The sequence below is a fragment of the Erythranthe guttata genome, chromosome 3, assembly GCF_056151865.1.
Source record: "Erythranthe guttata isolate IM_541 chromosome 3, IM_541, whole genome shotgun sequence".
NCBI lineage: Eukaryota > Viridiplantae > Streptophyta > Magnoliopsida > Lamiales > Phrymaceae > Erythranthe > Erythranthe guttata.
In genome coordinates this window covers 18799211-18819134 of record NC_142535.1, presented here as the reverse complement: position 1 = coordinate 18819134, position 19924 = coordinate 18799211, and the positions used below count along the sequence as shown (strand labels likewise).

The window sequence follows — 19924 nt, the reverse complement described above, 5'->3', positions numbered from 1 at the left end:
ATGAATTTGGGCTTATTATTTTAGTACGTATTGGGCCTATAAATAAATAAATAAATAAAAATAAAGCCCACTATAATAAATATATGGAAACAAACCCAAACTCAAATTGCCTTTGTTTGGTTGACTTTTCTGAGCCTCCCTAATTCTACTTTACCTCTGTTTACCGTTTCTCTCTCTATATATATTTATTCTACTTCTCATCTCAACCATAACAATCATCCTAAGCTTCGATTCCGAGCTCATTCCTTATTCATCTGTTTTAATCATGGCGGAGAAATCTAATTCTACTATTTATATAGGTATGTCCCTTCTCCTCTCTCTCTCTTTTGGTTCCTTTTATATTAATTATTTGGTTTTTTTTTTAATCTAAATCTCAGTTGCTTTTATTGGTCCTATTATTTGGTGGTCTAGAACGATTGTCTTTTGGGCTTCAATGGAGGATCACGATTTTGAACCTTGTTTGGTTTCTGTTTTGATTTTTTTATATGTTTTATCTTTTATTTAGGGATAGTTTTGTAAGATATTCCTCCAAGCTTCAATGTTATGTTGTATAGTATACTGAAGCACCTCTAATTTGGTCTATTCTAACTTGTTTAGTTGGTCTTTCTTCAAGCATGCCGTTGTAAAGAGTTTCCTGCTAGTCCTTCTACTTGGCTAATTTGCCCTTTTCCAGTAAAAAAATTTAAATAAATAAAACAATTGCAATGTGTAGTTATGTTTCCATAACGCTGTGATGCTTCTTGTACTTGACTTAAACATCAAATTTCCTTTTAATATTCCAAGTAAATAGGAGATGTGAGTTCCAAGTAAAAAATCAAATATAATAATTGCAATTATAGTAATGTTTGGTTTAGATTCTGGTGATACTATTAGTCCAATTTAGTATAAAGAGGAATTTCTGTTGAAAGTTGTGTAATTATTAACTTGAACTTGAATTTCCTTATGCAGGAAGCCTGGACGAAAGAGTGAGTGACAAGGTGCTGTATGACATTCTCATTCAAGCAGGTCCTCTCGTTGATTTATATATCCCCCGAGACAAGGAGACTGATAAGCCTAAAGGTTATGCTTTTGCCCAATACGAATCGGAAGAGGTAGCTGAGTATGCTGTCAAACTTTTCTCTGGACTCGTAACACTCTACAAAAGGACGCTGAAATTTGCAGTAAGTCATTCGCCAACCACACTCACTAATAAGCCTAATTCAGATAAGACTGAAATTTCCTTTTATGTTGATTAGTTTTTGCCCCCTCGATGAGCATCAATTGTTCAGCCCCCTGTATGCAGATCTGGCATGGTCGATTCCCTCGCTTCTGTAAAGAGAGGCTTGTGGGAACACCATGGTCTTTTCTTTGAAGAGACCACATTATATTATCCAGTTGTTATCCTGCTATTGGTTGTGGGCGAGCTACTTGAACTCATATTGAGGAGTTGAAAATCTATTTAGGAGCCTCATTCTTTGTTGTTTAACTAAAAAGATCAATTTAACAGATCTCTGGCCAAGACAAATCCGCTGTGAGTTTGCCCATTGCAACCACACCTGCAGCTAGTTCTTCTATCAAACCAAGGTCACACCATTCTTCATACAACAATACAGAAATTTCCTCACAATCTTCAAGGTCATCAGAGTCTTGCCGGTTCTCAGAGCAGAAAATAAATCACGTACAAGGTACTGATGCATTGCTTTTTTAATACAGTGATTTGTTTTTGGCTTTTTTCCTTGTGGTTGACAATTTTCTTTTTCTTTTAATTCACTGCCAGTTCCTTCTGATATATCTGTGCACCAATCTAATGGGTATAGATCACACAACAAAAGCACCGATTACAAAAATTACAGTGGAAGAGTATTTGGGGCAGTATTGGATAGTGTTAGTCGCAGTAGCTCGAGTCGTTATGAGACGCGTAAATCAATGCATTATAATTCTTCTTACTGATTATTGGGTAGAGACTAGGTACAAACCCCAATAGTCGGTTCCATCTTGTATGAAGTGTTGTAGCATTTGATGTAGTACTAATACCTTAGACAGCTAAGCTATATAGGTTGCTTTTGTCTGATGTTGTTCGTGTTCGAGGCAGTTAGCTCTCAGTTTCTATTTGTTTAAAAATGTGTTTGTGTTGGAATGTATTGTTATTATTTTGCGCTTTTTGGTTAATCAAATCACATTAATTTCCTTCTGTCTATTTGTGTCTTGACTGAGTTGATGTTTTTTGTGTTAAGTGTTCTATGAATCCACATGCTGAACTATGAGTCTATGAGCGTTCTAAACCAAGATTTTGTTCCGTCCTTGGTTGCTTAAAAGACTGAGTTGCTGCCGATGTACGTGTATTTACGGTTTGTATCATTCAGAGTTCAAAAGTAACACCAGGCATTTCTTACTGTTACATCATAGTGCTTTTTATTACCTTTTTCATGTTGCTTTCTTCTTCTGTTTCTCTCCATGGCGGAATTTTGAGCTCTGACTGACAAAGAACTCTTGGAAAGCTCACAAAAGAACTTACAAGAGAGTTTCAAATCATTGGTTTTACTAGCATTGATATATGATGATTTGTCATGAGATGCTCAGTGAATTCTTTTAATTTTTTTTTTGCTAACTTTTAATCGAGCATGGGATTATTTGGTATGCATAGAACTCAAATCATGTTGGAGCACTGAAGTAATGATACATACATATTAGATATGCATGTAGATGTTGAAGAAGGAGAAATCACTTGATGCTCAACTGGATGGTGAGATATGGTTTTGCATGTCAATAGTATACAGCACTCCAATTGGATTATTAGATGCTACACTTGGTGAACTTCAACGGGTAAGAACTCGCTGTATAAATATGTTTATAAATGACTACCCATTTTGCACACGTTCACATCTATGTTTATGTGATTGTGTGTAGATATGTGGAGCACAATTACCCAGTGAAGTTCACCAAGTGATCATCTTCAACACCACCCACACCAGATTTCATCAACCGAAGCATAACTCTTGAGTTGGTGGAATATCCGTCTCCAAGTACTTTTGGAAATACATCAAAATTAAAATTTTACTAAAAAAAAATATTTATTAGTTCTTGAAATCGTATAGATATTCTACACTTTACTAAAAGGTGTTTTTTTTTTTTTTCCTCATCTATTCCTTTAATTTTTTAATTGTATTTAGTTTCAAACGCCACTGTAATAATGATAATGTTTACAAATTGGAAGAGATTTTTGTTTTTATAAAGATGATTATGAATGAGCAACGCATAGCTATTAATTTCCACTTTCCCAAATTTGTCTCTTTTTTATTCATAATTTATCAGAGTAGGGCTTTGAAAAAAATTAGTTCGAACTGTAAGCAATAAAAGATATATTAAAAAAAAATGGAAAAAGAAAGAAGAAAAAGTATATATATTAAACTCAACAAGTATAAACGATGTTTTTTTTTTTTTTTTTTTGATGTTAGTTATATATACTGACGAGCAGTACAAAACAGAAGCGAGTCTGAGATTAACAAGATGAGAATTGCTCTAACAACGGTTGCTCCAAAACCATGTTACCTCCATCTTATCACTCTAAACTTCAACCACCTAATCCAAACGCTCGGCCGCTTCATGCACACCGATATTACGACAAACCTAACACCACCACCAGACCTCTACTCTGCCAACCATCTCATCAACTTGCATGCCAAACGTGGCCAATTAGACCTTGCCCACCAATTGTTTGCTCAAATGCCTCACAGAAATATTGTTTCTTGGACAATACTTGTTTCGGGTTATGCTCAGCACAGGAAGTCAGAACAATGTTTCCGCTTGTTCTCTCAGATGCTGTCCCATTATAGACCCAATGATTTTGCTTATGCCAGCCTTCTTTCTGTCTGTGATTACTGGCGTGGCCTGCAAGTTCATGGGCTGGCTCTGAGAACCGGTTTTGATGCTTGGATATACGTTGCCAACGCTCTGATGGCAATGTACTGGAAGAATAGTTGCAACGCCAGTCGGGATGCTTGGAGGGTGTTTGATGCAATGGAATTTCGGAATCTTGTTACTTATAATTCCATGATTGCAGGGCTTGGAATGCAGGAACAAGGTGATAAAGCAATTACATTGTTTATAAGAATGCTTCGTGATGGCATCGTGTTTGATCGTACTACACTCCTATCTTTAGTTTCTTCACTATGCGGACCTAATCAAGGCAGTGATAAATTTGCGGGGGGGCTTTTGTGTTGTTTGCAATTGCATTCTTGTGGCATTAAGACGGGTTTGGCACTCGATGTTGGGGTGGCAACTGCCCTGATAAAAGGTTATTCTGTTCTCGCTGCAGATATTGGTGCTTGTCACAAGCTGTTCTTCGAGACAAATGGCGTGGATCGAGACCTTGTTCTGTGGACTGGAATTATGACAGTGTCCGCCGAGACGGAGCCTGAACAAGCTCTCATTCTTTTCAATCAGATGCGTAAGGAGGATTTATGTCCAGATTGTTATGTATTCTCTGTATTACTGAAAGCTTGTGCGAATCTGGTGACAGAAACGACCACCTCTGCAGTGCATTGCCGAGTGATTGTAGCAGGTTTTGTTAATCCTCTAGATCTGGATAATGCTTTAATTCATGCCTATGCTAGGTGTGGTTCAATAGATAAGGCCAAGCGAGTATTCTACGAAATGTCTCTGAGGGATATTGTCTCTTGGAATTCAATGCTGAAAGCTTATGCATTGCATGGGAAAGCAGAAGCAGCGTTGAGTTTCTTCAAACAAATGGATGTTGTGCCCGACGAAACCACTTTCGTGGCGCTTCTCTCGTCTTGCAGCCATGCTGGAATGGTGGAGGAAGGAACCAAGATATTTGACACAATGTACGAAAAATATGGCATAGTTCCTCAACTCGATCACTACGCTTGTATGGTTGATATTCTAGGGCGAGCTGGACTTCTTACAGAGGCTGAAAACATCATAAGGAAAATGCCTATGGAACCAGATTATGTTATTTGGAGTGCTTTTCTAGGAGCGTGTAGGAAACATGGAGAAACAAAGGCAGCCAGCTTAGCATCATCAAAGTTAAAGGAATTGGACCCAGAAAACTCACTAGGATATGTAATGATCTCAAATATTTACTGCTCAGTTAATAGCTTCGACGAAGGAGGTTCCATAAGAACGAAGATGAATAGAGTTGGTGTTAGAAAGGAACCAGGTCTGAGCTGGACGGAAGTTGGCCACAGAGTGCACGAGTTTGCTTCTGGGGGCCATCGCCACCCACAAGTAAAAGCAATACGTGCTCATATGAAGGAGCTATTGAGCCAACTGAAGAAAATGGGATATGTTCCAGATACAAGTTTAGTATTGTTTGATGTAGAAGAAGAGCAGAAGGAGGAGCAACTGTATCACCACAGTGAGAAGCTGGCGTTGGTTTTCTCTTTGATGAGTGCCGGTAATTGTGGTATTGACGGGGGTGTTATTAAGATAATCAAGAACATACGCATTTGTTTGGACTGTCATAACTTCATGAGATTAGCGTCAAAACTTGTTGAGAAGGTAATCGTTGTAAGAGATTCTAACCGGTTTCATCATTTTAAGGATGGAGTCTGCTCTTGCAATGACTACTGGTGACCTAACTAAAGTCTAGTTTGCTTGAACAAACAGTGCAGAAGAAGTACGTGTCTGTGTGTCAACACACAAAACCATGGTTTAATTTCTTACGGTCTACAAAGGAAATAACAGAAATACATTCATTGGCCATGGATGGACCAAGAAGAACCTTTATTAAGGCCACACTTATTACGCAACAAAACATTCATGAAGAATGGAAACAGAAAGAGAAACTAAAACAAGGCGAAGGACATGAAAAGTTATGCGGGCCTGCTCTAAACCGACAGCTATTCGTTTAGCCATTGATTTTGCAGTTGTATTTGCGGCATTTGGATACACAGTCATTCATCTTCTTCTCATCTGCAAAAAGAGGAGAAAAAATAAAGTTGAAGTGTTGATTCTTGAAAGTTGGGAAGTAGAAATGGAAAAGGAAAAGTATAAAAAAGTGTGTTTACCACTGGTGAACTTGGCGCATTGGTCGAGCATACATCCAAGATTACAGTAGTGCTCTTTGGTGGAAGCATCGGGAGGAAGACAATGAACGGGACAGTACTTGACGCATACTGCAACACCAACACCACTGCTCTTGCATTCTTTGAGACAATGATCAATGCAGATGCCAGGTGGCAAGTGAGCAGTTGTCAAACGCACACCGAGCATTGTCATAACCAGCATCAACCCCAAAACTATTTCCATTCTTTTCATCTCCATTATTTTCTTTTTTTCTGCACAGATAAAAACTTGCTCTGGCCTTAGTTGAATGATTTGGAGGATATGTGGCTGCTGCCTATTTATAATGATTAATTGACATACATGAACGGGGTAAGGTTGATTATTGTTGTGTTTAGCAGTTGGTTCATTTACTTGACATGACCACACCTTCATTAACTTGTGATTCACTGTTTTCTACTTGCATTGCACCTTCCTACTTTTATCCTTCAAAAATTAAACTGCTGTCATTCGTTAATTGGAATTTTTAATCCTCGCAGTAATTCGTGTATAAAATATAAATACACATAATACAGAATTCACAAACTGCTGTGAATATTTTTATAAACTTGGATAGATTCTACAACAGGTTTAAACTTGTTATTTTCATACAATAATGATGGTAGAAATTATAAATTTTGGTCGACAAATATAATATGTCCGGAATCGGAGATGTCTTTACTAATATTTGATACTGTAGTTTAGCAAATGGTAACCTAATTGATCTATCACTCAATCACAGGCCGTTCAGGACGAATACATGGAACCGGAAAAACCTCCATCGCCCTGTACGCTGAGTGTTTAAGGGCCTGCAGCCCAATGCATGGTGTGAACTTCATCGAAATAAATAAATAAATAGAACTCCAGATTGAGAATGAAATATATTTGCCGAGTGAAATCTTGTACATTTTTTTGGCTCCAACAGAAATATCATGACCCCAATCTTCCAAAATTTCATCATAAAACTAACAAAACCCGAATGCATCATCTTTAAATCTTGATATTAAAGTAATCTTGATCAAAATGGTGCAACCTCACATATCCGTCTTCACCTCCGCTTGAGAAACTATAAACATAGATGAGATTGAGTTAAACAGATTAGCTTGAAACATATCATACACTCACATTCTCGTCTGAAGGGTCGTTTAAATGTAAATGCACAGTGAAAAATTCTCACCTTCTTCCATCGGGATTAAATGCCAAGGCGTTTATTGGTCCAAAATGGCCTTTCACACCTCCTATTTCTTCTGTAAGGATCTATACACAAGGACAATCACAAAACATGATCAAATAGCAGCCTTAACTTCATTTATAATATATTTATTCTAAATTTATCAAGACATAATTCAACCTTGTCATAGAATTTTGCCTCAAACTTTCCAGCACGATGATCAGTGGTGGTGACAGATGATGCATCTTGACCACCTCCAAGAACAACCTATAAACGCCATCAAGTCACAAAATCAACAACAACCATCTATTTTAAGGAAATTGTTACTCGATAACTACACATGCCGTGATATTGTTTGTGTGCTACTTACATGATCAAGAAGTGGAGACATGGCAACTGCATTTACTGGACGTTCTGTCACGTATGTCTTGATAAGTGTCAATGTCCTTGAATCCCAAAGCTGATAAATGAGGACAAATCACTCGATGCAAATTGATAGCAATAATTACAAACGTGGATATCTATTATGAGATGCTAAGAAAAGTGGAACTACCTTGGCAGATTTATCCAACGAACCAGTCAGAAAATGTGAACCATCTGTCGCTTTTGATAGTGATGTGATCGGTTTTTTGTGACCATCCTCCTTGTCAGACTCTTTCAATAATTTCCCAGTCTGCCATTTGAAAAATGACATTAAATTATTCAGCAAACAAACACGAATAAATAAGTTGTAAGATTTTTGTAAAAAGGCTTTGCTATGTCTTGGTGATATGTTTTGCATCATGTGTATCTTTCATCACAAAACACATCACTGCAATTACAGCCAACTATAATGGAAGGGCTAACCTCTGAATCCCAGATACGAATTACTGAATCTTCACCTGCACTCATGATTGTCTTGTTCAGTGGTCCCCAAACTGCTCTGTTAATTCTTCCTTGTGGTCCTTTAAGAACGAGAACTGATTCACCAGTTTCTGCAATGCCAGACCATAATAGTTTAGCAAGCTAAACAACAAAAACATTTGCAGAAATTTCCCCCCTGCATTTTAATCTAGATAGTACACTAATCATGTATCGCTGTAGATAGAAGTACATAGTTCGGGCATAAATGCTTATAATATAGAGAATGAATGACTCACGGTCATCTGGATCAGCAGCAACATGTTTAATGTGAATAGCAGAAGACAATCCCATGAAAGGATCTGTAGTTATGACTACAAGCTTATCACCAACCGCAAAATTAACAGACCTAGCTGGTGAATCAAAATTAAATGTGAAAAGTGGAGTTCCTGTTTTCACATCCCATATCTTTGCAGTCTGGTCTGCACTTCCAGTTATAAGTGTTGTCGAATCCCCTGTAAAAAAAAAAAAAGAAAAAAGAAGAATGATCCATCAATTGGTTATAAAAACATCAACAGATTATTAATAGCCAAGAGATGTTCTTATTTCAATGAGAACAGATTTGATACAGTTATCAATATGATATAAGGAATCAACTAATCCAAGCGCAACAATTGTCGCATGTTGATGCATACATTATGTTTAACTAAATAGCTAATCTGGTAACAGGAATCAAAGAAAAACGATAGCAATTTCCACCCAAAAAAAATAATAATAATAATAATAACTCCCGTTTGCCCAAAGTCTTGGTTGAGTAAGTAAGAACTTACATCTCTATGCATTATATTTTACAGAAAAACAGAAAACAATATAAAGTTTTGAACTTGCATTATTTTCCGGGGACAAACAAATGAAGTAATATGGAAACCGAAATTATTCACCTAATTGCAAACTCGGATATAATTATTCACAGAAAAGAAAACGATTTATTACGCGTCCCAAGTTTGTGTGTCTCAGTGTCTCCTAATAATGGTCCAAAACCAAAAAAAAAAAAAAAAAAGAGAAAGGAATAAGGTGAAATAAATACTGGAAATATCGCAGGACCAAACGGCGCCGTTATGGCCACGGTAGGTGCCGAGACGTTCGCCATTATCGGCGAACCAGAGGGTGGGATTGTGGTCCTTGGCGCAGGAGAAAAGCAGATCGCCGTCTCTATTATACTTGAGAAAAGTAAGTGGCCTCTCATGCCCTTTCATCAATATCGGCCTCATCTTTCAATTACAATTGGATCACACCGGCACCGGCGGCAGATATAAACCTTGTTAACTATAATTCTGTTTCTCTATTCTCTCTGACCCATTATCCATTGATTGTTATTTTGTTGGGCTTTTTCTTTATGTTGTATAGTTAGTTAATAAAAGTACAAAAATATTTCAGCCCAATCAATCAAATACCAGTTAGTAACAACAGTGTGGTAGAATAATTGCTTAAATTGATGAAAATCCATAATATATAAAATAGAAATGATGAAACAGACACATATATTATTTACACTTGTAATATCTGATACATATATATACTTAATTAATAATTATTATATGATGATGAGTAGTGATGATATAAATAAAATTCAAAGGCCCCCAGCAAAGTAGGCCAATGGACCAACGATGGCAGCGTTGATGTATGTAGCAGGCTCAGAGTGAGTGTAATCAGCGCGTTCATCAGGGAAGAAGTCGTTCTGGTTAGGACCTCCAACAATGGCACCAGTCAATATATTAGGGTTTGGATTAGTTGTGTAGTAATAAGGTTGAAAACCAGCCTCACACCCAATATATCTTTCTCTTGAGGGGAGAGAAGATCCTCTGTGGTGTATCCTCTTTGGATAACTTGTTCCGTATCCCACCATGTAAGAAGTTTTCATCGGATTTTCACCCAATATATAGTCCACCTGCATGCATCATCAATATAATCGATCGTATATATTATATTGTATGTTAACAAAGATTCATCCATCATCTTTCACGAACAAAAATAGTAATAATAAAAAATAAAGAAAGAAAGAAAGAAAGAAAGGAATTACTACATACTTGTTTCTTGGCTAGGGTTCGTAGAGTGTTTGAAGTGACGAAGAGATTCCCGCAGTTGAAGGTGTGTTTAGAGGTTGCCATGTATTTGGAGTATGTGGTGAGTAAGTATGTTATGGATGTCACATACTGCAGATTGCTCCCGCTCAGCTTATACATTAAACCTCCTTCATTATATATATTTAAACGAAGAAATTAATTAAATGGATGCATTGTAATGTTTAGAGAAACACAATCAACAATCAACAATCAACATTAATAATAATTACCTGGTGTGTATTGTGTAGTAGAGTAAGGGGAGTTGGGCAATATTCTGCACATAAACTCTTCTGCTTGTTGTCTGAATGGCTGGAATGTCTGGTCATTGTCCACTAAACTCCGCTGCGTGTATTAATATTAAAGATTAATTAATATACACACATGTTGTAGATCATGCATATATATATAATATAGTCAACAAATGTTTTTCTTTTCTTTTTTTTTTAATTTAATTTATAGACAGTAATACCCTTGCTAGGAGAACACGAGCACCAGCATACTTGTTGTCCCAGCTAAATATATCAGTACCATCATTTGCACCCAAAGATTTTATGAAATTAAGGTAATAAACCTCATTTGTTGCTCTCCATAGCCATGCTGCTCCCCATAACAACTCATCCTATACCATATACATACACACCATCATAATCCTATATATAGTTAATTAATGAAAACATACATGCATACATATACACACACATACCTTGTAACCCGAATAGGAGCAATAAAATGGACAGACGGTAGAACCGAGAGAGTCACTGTACGCGCCGCTGTACTGTATAGCAAACTGCATCACACTTTTGGCTGTTTTTATGAGAAGCTTCGAGTATTTCGGATCCACTTTCCTGAAAACTATGGATGCAGCAGCCAATGCAGCCGCTGTTTCCCCTGCCACGTCGGACCCTGGATTGCTGGGGGAAACGGAATACACACTTCTGGCTGTGTCCATATCTTCAGGCCTCTCCCAGCATTTGTGGTCCGAGTTCGGATCTCCAACGCCTACGTACAGCTTTCCCGGAGTTGCACGAGCGCACTTGAGAAGGTAATCCGTCGCCCAGCGAATGGCCTCTCTGTTGCTTGATAGTTGAGGCCCTAATTTCTTGGCGTACTCGATTGCCCCCCACGACAGCATTGTGGTCGTGAATGCCATTGGTAAATTGAACTTCACGTTGTCTCCCGCGTCATAGTAACCACCGGTTAAGTCCACCTGCAAAATCCAATTAATTATTCTAATTAATTAGCTAGTAGACATGCATGCATAAATTAGATTGATATATAGTTGATGAAGGATCGGAAGAAAACATATATATATACTCACTCCGGCCATTTGACCATCGGAAAGTCCAGAGTTGGCCCTCCAAGTGATTTGCTGATCAGGAGGAAGCCTGCCGGACCTCTGGCCTTGGAAGAACAAAAGTGATTTTGCAAGGGCATCTCTGTAATTAGGGCCCGCTGAAACACTAATTGAGCAGTTACAGAGGAATAATACGAAACAGAGCAAGAAGATGAAAAAGAAGGACCCCTTGCAAAATGCCATAATAATCTTTATTCGGTGATGACTGATATATGATGAGAAGGAGTTGGTCTGATCATAATTAACAAGGAGCTTTATATTATATAAATATATAAAAATCCTTAATTAGATCAATCGATGCCTTGATTAGCGACATGCAGCATTTATATATATATAGGCGATTAGGCGTGCAAATTAAATTAAACTAAAATCCGCGCGCCGGCGGCCCCGGGGTAATTGCATGCAACAATCGTAAACTTAGGCTTAAATCAAGTGTTGTTGATTAATGTTTAAATCATCATACTAGCAATGTTCTTCTTATTATTATTATTATGTCCCAAAAAGTATAATGTACATTAATTTGACCAGTTCACCTTCTTTTAAAAAGAACTTTTAATATTAATGATGATTAGCAGTTGGTCCTTATTAAAAAATAAAAAAGAAATTAATAAGATGTGAGAATGTGGTGGTGGTGGTTGGGTAATAGCCGCGCGACCATAAATATTGCCTCGTGCATCCCAAAATAGAAAAGCTTAAATTAACTAAAGAACCGGAATTATGCAAATTTTCTCGTAAGTTGTAAGGGATATATTAATGTATGTGAAAGCCTTGGATTGCGCTAATTAAGATATTTTTATTTTTTTTAATCCCCCCTTTATTTCATACTAATAATTAAGATCAAGACTTTAGATTTTCCTTGTTGAATATAATATAATGGATCTAAAGTAACTGCATGGGAAATTTATGTTAATAATGCACCACTATTGAGATCGAAGAGTATTAACTGCATGCATGGCAACATTTAGTTCGTACTCACCGTATTAGCTAGAGAGGCTATATTTATTAATTACGTCATGCATTGAGAATACATGCACTACTTTTGCTGTCCTTGTTTATTGTCATAATAAATTCTTTCATGGTGGTGATATATCTTTTAATTTAATTTGGCATTTCGGGGCCACAACTTATCTATATATTAATGATATTCATGAAATACTAAACGGTGTAATGTAATTGATTCACTTAATATATTACTAGTAAATGTTAATTTTAACAAAAAATAAAAGTCCTACAATCGAAGATTAGTGTTCATATGAGAGTATATATACTATTATCTAATTATATGTTCATGTGGTGCTGAATGATTTGTGGTATAAGAAGAGTGAATGGAACTCTAAACATAATAGATACTTAGTATATAACCGGCTTGGCTTTAATTAAACTCCTTCCGATCCGTATCTTTCTAGAAACCACGACCATTATATTTATTTCCCATTATATTATTAAATATTAATTCTTGAGATTATATATCCCTGTGCATGCAATTGGTAATCTACAAGAAAACTGAATATTAATATTAATGAGAATGGGATTAATTATATTATGAAGCAACAACTTAATTACTATAAAAGAAAACCAGCGCAGTCAATTCCAAATGCAAGAATGAAGGCTTTACAGAATTATTAATTATTTGACTATATATATCACAAAGTAATCGATCAGCCAGTTGTATTAATAATAATAATTATACTATTAGAGAAAGAGATAAACTAATCAGATACTAATAAGTGGAGTATATTGTTAAACATCGATTCCATCCATGCATACACATACATCAAGCAAGGTCTTATAACGTCTTTTCATGCAATCTAGTATCATTTTAATTTTCAACTTGTTGTTTACTCGATCAGTCTCTCTCTCTCTCTCTCTCTCTCTCTCTCTCTCTCTCTCTCTCTCTCTCTCTCTCTCTCTCTCTCTCTCTCTACCCTCTACATTTTTTATTTATTTCTCCAATGTAATACAAACATTGCTTCACCCTCCAAATTCATGACGGCTTTAAGGATTTCATCTTTGATTTTCTTAGCTTTAACATATTATTATTTTATCCATAAAAATATAGGGAGTACAATGTTGTTCCCGATATATAAAACGGGTAATGATTTAGTAAAATGATCAAATAAATTAGTCGAAATACGAAAAGATTTAGCCGAGGCGAGAAAACTCTTTCCTTAAGACAATATTGCCCCGCTACGGTGCTTACGGTTATTTGACAAGTGTCTCCCAAGATACAACGGCTAACTCGGCATATGAGCACTCAAAATCCCGAGTACAACGAACGTTACTTTGTGTCTCAAACTCTCGAATCGAATACGGAAGAAAATATTCTACGAAGAATATTTCCGGGCTAAAGAAAGAAGAAATCCATAGAACAAAATTATGGAATTGAAATGAGTTTTTTATGTTGTCTTGAAATCAAACATGTGGAGTTTCTATTTATAAGTTTCCGATGGTTGTGATTAATGAACACAACCCTTAGGAAATTAAACAAGTGAAGACGTGTGGCCACACCTCTTCATATTGTCACACCTATTTGATCAAATGGGTGCCTAATTTATAATTTCCATTCAAAAATTATTTTATTTTATATAAAATTCCCAACATACAATTTATAACGCCGTTGCAAACTTACCACACGCACAAAGTTAAGGGATTTTAGCTTCTAAATTCCTTTTGGCTAACATTTTCATATAATAGACCCATTTGGTTAATGTATTTTCCTCTTTTGACTTTTCAGTTTCTTTTACTGTTAGCTCCCCATCTGCAGTATCTTCTCTAGTATATGAAAATAGACAAAAAAGAAAAAATAAAAATAATAATAATAATAATAATAATAATAATAATAATAATAATAATAATAATAATAATTACGAGCTAAAATCCAAAAATTAATGGGCCGTTGACTTTTGAGTTGACGGCTGCAGATATAAGATAGTACAAGGCCCAATTCTTGTTAACTCCAAAGTCCAATTAAAGGATCCAACATTAACATTGGGCTATATTATATATCTTAATTACCATAATCTAAAATCCAATTGAAGCCCACTCTTTCGACCAAATCCAAAAATTCAAAACTTTGAAATATGCGGGTACAACTTTAGTTGCTGAAATGTTAAATCCCGCACTAAAATTACTGAATCACACACACAACTGAAAATATTTCTCTCTCTAAACCTTTTTCACCCAAAAATTGTTTCTTTTTTCTACTTCTCCTTCTCGGTCTCTCTTCATTTTTCCTTATTTATCACAAAATCACATACAAAATCATCTTACACATTATAAAAAAGAATAAAAAATCACACAAAAAGCCATGGCAGATCCCCTGATAATAATTATTTAATGGTGTTAAATGAATGTTAATTATTGTCTCAGAAATTTTTAATATTAAAAATACTTAATATCCAAATTACTGAGAGAATTCTTGAAATCATAAATCAAGTTTATGAGAATCGTTGTCTGAAATGAATTCATTTTTTTATTTTTAAGTGGTTGAGAGAATGCCTTAAAGAGAAGAAGTGATAGATAATATAGGTGGAGAAAGAATTTTATAATGTTAGAGAGAGAAACTTTTTAATTTATGTGTGTGATTCAGCAAGTTTTAGCACTCCCCTTCTAGTTGAAGCGTTACAATTTCATTCAATTATATTTTATTTATTTATTTTTTGATAAGCCATATCAACTCAAATTTGAATTTGAATATATGGTGATGAGATTTGAGAATACATATATGGTTGACGTTTCATTCTTCCACATTTATTCACCATTCAATTACTCCGATCCTCCACCAAAACAGCAATTGAGAAAAGTTGACTGTAATTTATGATCACTCCATAATTTCTGTTTTTGAGTGAAGCATCAATATTTTTCTTATATTAAAAATCTTAAATTAAATTAAGAAACATATATATAATGGAAAAAATAATTTTTGTTAACAAAATAATAAATATTTTAATGTGAATTAATTATTGAGAATTTTGGTGATCGATAACATCACATGGCCCCGGCCGGGTAGATGGGAATTATATATGTATATATATATGTTGATGGTGATAACTACTAGTATTAATAAAATGTAAGTTCCCAAAAAATGAGAAAAGGAAGCACATGGATAAGCACGCGTAAGACATCAGCATAATCCCATGGTATTATTGTTGGGTTGGCCCAACAATATTACCATATAGTAAAATTACAATAGAGTAGTATGATTGCAATTGCTTAAATTGATGAAAATCCAGAATCAAATAGAAATGATGAAACAGACATATATATATTATTATTCACACTTGTAATATATATATATATATATATATATATATATATATATATATATATATAAAATAAATTATATGGTGATGAGCAGTGAAGTGATATAAATAAAATTCAAACGGCAGCAGCAAAGTAGGCCAAGGGACCAACGATAGCAGCGTTGATATAAGTCGCAGGCTCGGAGCGAGTGTAGTCAGTGCGTTCATCAGGGAAGAAGTCGTTCTGGTTAGGACCTCCAACAATGGCGCCGGTCAATATATTAGGGTTTGGATTAGTTGTGTAGTAATAAGGTTGAAAACCAGCCTTACACCCAATAGACTGTGGGTGAGCTGCTTTTGAGGGGAGAGAAGATCCTCTGTGGTGTATCCTTTTTGGATAACTTGCTCCGTATCCCACCATGTACGACTTTTTCATCGGATTTTCACCCAATATATAGTCCACCTGCATGCATCATCTCAATCATCAATCATCAATCATATATATAATTATATTGTGCGTTAATTACAAAGATTCATTCATCTGTCCTTAATTTCACGTACAATATATCAATAGTAAGAAAGAAAGAAAGGAATTACATACTTGTTTCTTGGCTAGGGTTCGTAGAGTGTTTGAAGTGACGAAGAGATTCCCGCATTTGAAGGTGTGCTTAGAGGTTGCCATATATTTGGAGTATGTGGTGAGTAAGTATGTTATGGATGTCACATACTGCAGATTGCTCCCACTCAGCTTATACATTAAACCTCCTTCATTTAATTTAATTAATTGGACCATGCACATATATAGATATTTAGAATAAGAAGAAATTATAAATCTTGAAATCATGCATTAATTAATAAATCAATTAAGTTTACCTGGTGTGTATTGTGTGGTAGAGTAAGGGGAGTTGGGCAATATTCTGCACATAAACTCTTCTGCTTGTTGCCTATATGGCTGAAATGTATGATCATTGTCCACTAAACTCCGCTGCATGCATTAATATACACATGTTGTCACATATCATGCATATATATAATTAATTATATATATAGTCAACAAATTAATTTACGGACAGTAATATTATATTAAATAAATACCCTTGCTAGGAGAAGACGAGCACCAGCATACTTGTTGTCCCAGCTGAAAATATCAGTACCATCATTTGCACCCAAAGATTTTATGAAATTAAGGTAATAAACCTCGTTTGTTGCTCTCAAAAGCCATGCTGCTCCCCATAACAACTCATCCTATATACATACACACCATCATAATACTATATATAGTTAATTAATGAAAACATGCATACATATACATACACATACCTTGTACCCCGAATAGGAGCAATAAAATGGGCAGACAGTTGAACCGAGCGAGTCACTGTACGCGCCCCTGTACTGTATAGCAAACTGCATCACACTTTTGGCTGTCTTTAGGAGAAGCTTAGAGTATTTCGGATCTACTTTCCTGAAAACTATGGATGCAGCAGCCAATGCAGCTGCTGTTTCCCCTGCCACGTCGGATCCTGGATTGCTGGGGGAAACGGAATACACACTTCTGGTGGTGTCCATATCTTCAGGCCTCTCCCAACATTTGTGGTCCGAGTTCGGATCTCCCACGCCTACGTACAGCTTTCCCGGAGTTGCACGAGCGCACTTGAGAAGGTAATTCGTCGCCCAACGAATGGCGGCTCTGTTGCTTGATAGTTGAGGCCCTAATTTCTTTGCGTACTCGATGGCCCCCCACGACAGCATTGTGGTCGTGAATGCCATCGGTAAATTGAACTTCACGTTGTCTCCCCCGTCATAGTAACCTCCTGTTAAGTCCACCTGCAGCAAAATCCAATTATTTATTATACATGCATGCATGCCAAGTATTATTATTTAATTAATCTGCTCTCTTAGTATTTAATATACAGTTGAAGGAAGAAAACGTACTCCGGCCATTTGACCATCGGAAAGTCCAGAGTTGGCCCTCCAAGTAATTTGTTGCCGAGGAAGCCTGCCGGACCTCTGGCCTTGGAAGAACAAAAGGGATTTTGCAAGGGCATCTCTGTAATTAGGGCTTGCTGAAACACTAATTATTCCCCAGTTACAGAGCAAGAAGATGAAGAAGAAGGACCCCTTGCAAAATGCCATAATCTTTATTTGGTGATGATGTGATGAGATGAGGAGTTGGTCTCATAATTAAGGAGCTTTATATATACACAGACAAATTCAAGATTTTTGGCAAGGGTGTTCGAAATTAAGTATAGAAAAAAAATATAATGGTGGAGTAAAAGTTTATTGGAAGTTTCGGGGCAGCGCCCCCCAATTTTTCTTTTTATAAATACTATACACAAACAATGAAAATATGTAATAACATCAAATTTAAAAAGATTATTTACAAATTTTGGGATAATTAGAAAATATTTAGAAGAAATTTGGTGAAATTGTGTAGCAAAATATATATTCCATTAGGAGATTTTAATTTTTTGAAATATAGAAAAATACCTACATATTTGAAAATTTAGAAAACAATTAAAACATTCATATGGTACAAAAAGAATAGAAATTAAAAGGCATATAGGCAGGGTAAAAAAAATTAAAAATTAAAAAATTAAAAATTAAAAACTAGAAATTAAAAGGCATTTAGGAAGGATAAAAAAAAATAGAAATTAAAAAAATCAATAATGGGTCCAATGGGTTTAAAAAAAATAGAAATTAAAAGGCATATAGGAAGGGTACAAAAAAAATAGAAATTAGAAAATTAAAAGACATATAGGAAGGGTACAAAAAAATTAGAAATTAAAAAATAAAAAAAAATAGAAATTAAAAGGCATATAGGAAGGGGTACAAAAAAATTAGAAATTACAAAATCTATAATGGGTCCAATGGGTCTCAAAAAAAAAAAAAAAATTAAAAGGCATATAGGAAGGGTACAAAAATATTAGAAATAAAGAATAAAAAAATAGAAATTAAAAGGAATATATAGGAAGGGTACAAAAAAAATAGAAATAAAAAAATCAATAATGGGTCCAATGGATCTCAAAATTTGGTGGATGTGGGATTTTAACAACTTATGACATATCAGCTACAATATACTATTATTCATGCACACTCCATCGATCAGAAGGAATATTAATTAATTAGAATTATATTGAGCTTTGATTAGATTCTTGGGAATATTATTATATATATCTTCCGTCGGCTGAGGGCACCATTAATTAATTTCATAGTAATTAATTAAGATCAAGACTTTAGATTTTCCATGCTGAATGAATACCCTATAAAAAATTCTAAAGTAACTGAACTGCATGCATGGGAAATTTATGTTAACGCACCTACTACAACATTTACTCGATTGAGAATACATATATATATATATAGTACTAGTTGGAATGCACTTCTTTTGCTGTGCTTGTTAATTCTCATAATATATAAATTCTTTCATTTGGAAATGGTGGTGAATCTTTTAATTTAATTTAATTTGGCATCTCGGGGCCACAACTTATAAATTACATACTACATAATAATACCTACTGTACTATATTAATGATATTCCTGAAATACTAAACGGTAGTGTTATTAATTCACTTAATTAGTAGTAAATGTTTTAACAAAACATAAAATTCCTACAATCGAATATTGTTCATATGAAAGAGTATAATTCGATCTCTAATTAAACAGATACATATATATATACATAAACAATGCTTGATTTGCGGTTTAAGAAGAGTCACTAATGGAACTCTAAACAATATTATACATATAGTGTATATTATAACTGGCTTAGCTTTAATTAAACTCCTTAATTCCGATCCTCCATTATCTTTCTAGAAACGACGACCATTAATTAAATATTATATTTAATATATTTCCCAATATTAATTAATTCTTGGGATTATTAGCTTCGCAATGCAATCTTATATATAATATTAATGAGCTAGAATTATTCATGGTGGGATTAATTATGAAGCAACAACTTAATTACAATAAAAGAAAACCTGCGCAGTCAATTCCAAATGCAAGAATGAAGGCTTTACACGATTATTAATTACTCTCTCCGTTTCAAAATAATTATCGTTTTATGTTACTGCGCACATATTAAGAAAATTAATAAATATATGTGGATTTTAGAAACATACATATAATATGATTAAAATATCCATGTAATTAA

The 19924-nt window shown here is 35.0% G+C and overlaps 6 protein-coding genes across 6 annotated transcripts; 2 read left to right on the top strand and 4 right to left on the bottom strand.

Moving 5' to 3' along the window:
- Positions 1-103: 103 nt before the first annotated feature.
- LOC105974479 (RNA-binding (RRM/RBD/RNP motifs) family protein) lies at positions 104-2170 on the top strand. Its single transcript, XM_012999589.2, has 4 exons — positions 104-299; positions 949-1160; positions 1487-1664; positions 1757-2170. The coding sequence occupies exons 1-4, from the start codon at positions 266-268 to the stop codon at positions 1927-1929; spliced, it is 597 nt and encodes a 198-aa protein (XP_012855043.2). The 5' UTR covers positions 104-265; the 3' UTR covers positions 1930-2170.
- A 1148-nt stretch (positions 2171-3318) lies between these two features.
- Positions 3319-6293, top strand: LOC105974173 (Tetratricopeptide repeat (TPR)-like superfamily protein). The gene has a single exon (XM_012999241.2). The coding sequence runs from the start codon at positions 3487-3489 to the stop codon at positions 5572-5574; it is 2088 nt and encodes a 695-aa protein (XP_012854695.2). The 5' UTR covers positions 3319-3486; the 3' UTR covers positions 5575-6293.
- On the bottom strand, positions 5619-6354 carry LOC105974360 (protein TAP1). The gene is made up of 2 exons (XM_012999445.2): positions 6009-6354; positions 5619-5913 (listed from the first exon to the last, which is right to left on the bottom strand). The coding sequence occupies exons 1-2, from the start codon at positions 6262-6264 to the stop codon at positions 5849-5851; spliced, it is 321 nt and encodes a 106-aa protein (XP_012854899.1). The 5' UTR covers positions 6265-6354; the 3' UTR covers positions 5619-5848.
- Positions 6355-6910: 556 nt separating this feature from the next.
- Positions 6911-9454, bottom strand: LOC105974359 (eukaryotic translation initiation factor 3 subunit I). The gene is made up of 8 exons (XM_012999444.2): positions 9141-9454; positions 8353-8568; positions 8060-8187; positions 7767-7886; positions 7584-7673; positions 7394-7480; positions 7220-7299; positions 6911-7108 (listed from the first exon to the last, which is right to left on the bottom strand). The coding sequence occupies exons 1-8, from the start codon at positions 9322-9324 to the stop codon at positions 7033-7035; spliced, it is 981 nt and encodes a 326-aa protein (XP_012854898.2). The 5' UTR covers positions 9325-9454; the 3' UTR covers positions 6911-7032.
- Positions 9455-9525: 71 nt separating this feature from the next.
- On the bottom strand, positions 9526-11848 carry LOC105974241 (endoglucanase 3). The gene is made up of 6 exons (XM_012999309.2): positions 11495-11848; positions 10880-11383; positions 10646-10795; positions 10407-10518; positions 10141-10304; positions 9526-10001 (listed from the first exon to the last, which is right to left on the bottom strand). Exons 1-6 carry the CDS (start codon positions 11711-11713, stop codon positions 9684-9686), a joined length of 1467 nt encoding a protein of 488 aa, XP_012854763.2. The 5' UTR covers positions 11714-11848; the 3' UTR covers positions 9526-9683.
- Positions 11849-15856: 4008 nt separating this feature from the next.
- LOC105966269 (endoglucanase 3) lies at positions 15857-17947 on the bottom strand. The gene is made up of 6 exons (XM_012990837.2): positions 17704-17947; positions 17092-17595; positions 16867-17016; positions 16645-16756; positions 16373-16536; positions 15857-16234 (listed from the first exon to the last, which is right to left on the bottom strand). The coding sequence occupies exons 1-6, from the start codon at positions 17902-17904 to the stop codon at positions 15908-15910; spliced, it is 1458 nt and encodes a 485-aa protein (XP_012846291.2). The 5' UTR covers positions 17905-17947; the 3' UTR covers positions 15857-15907.
- Positions 17948-19924: the final 1977 nt, after the last annotated feature.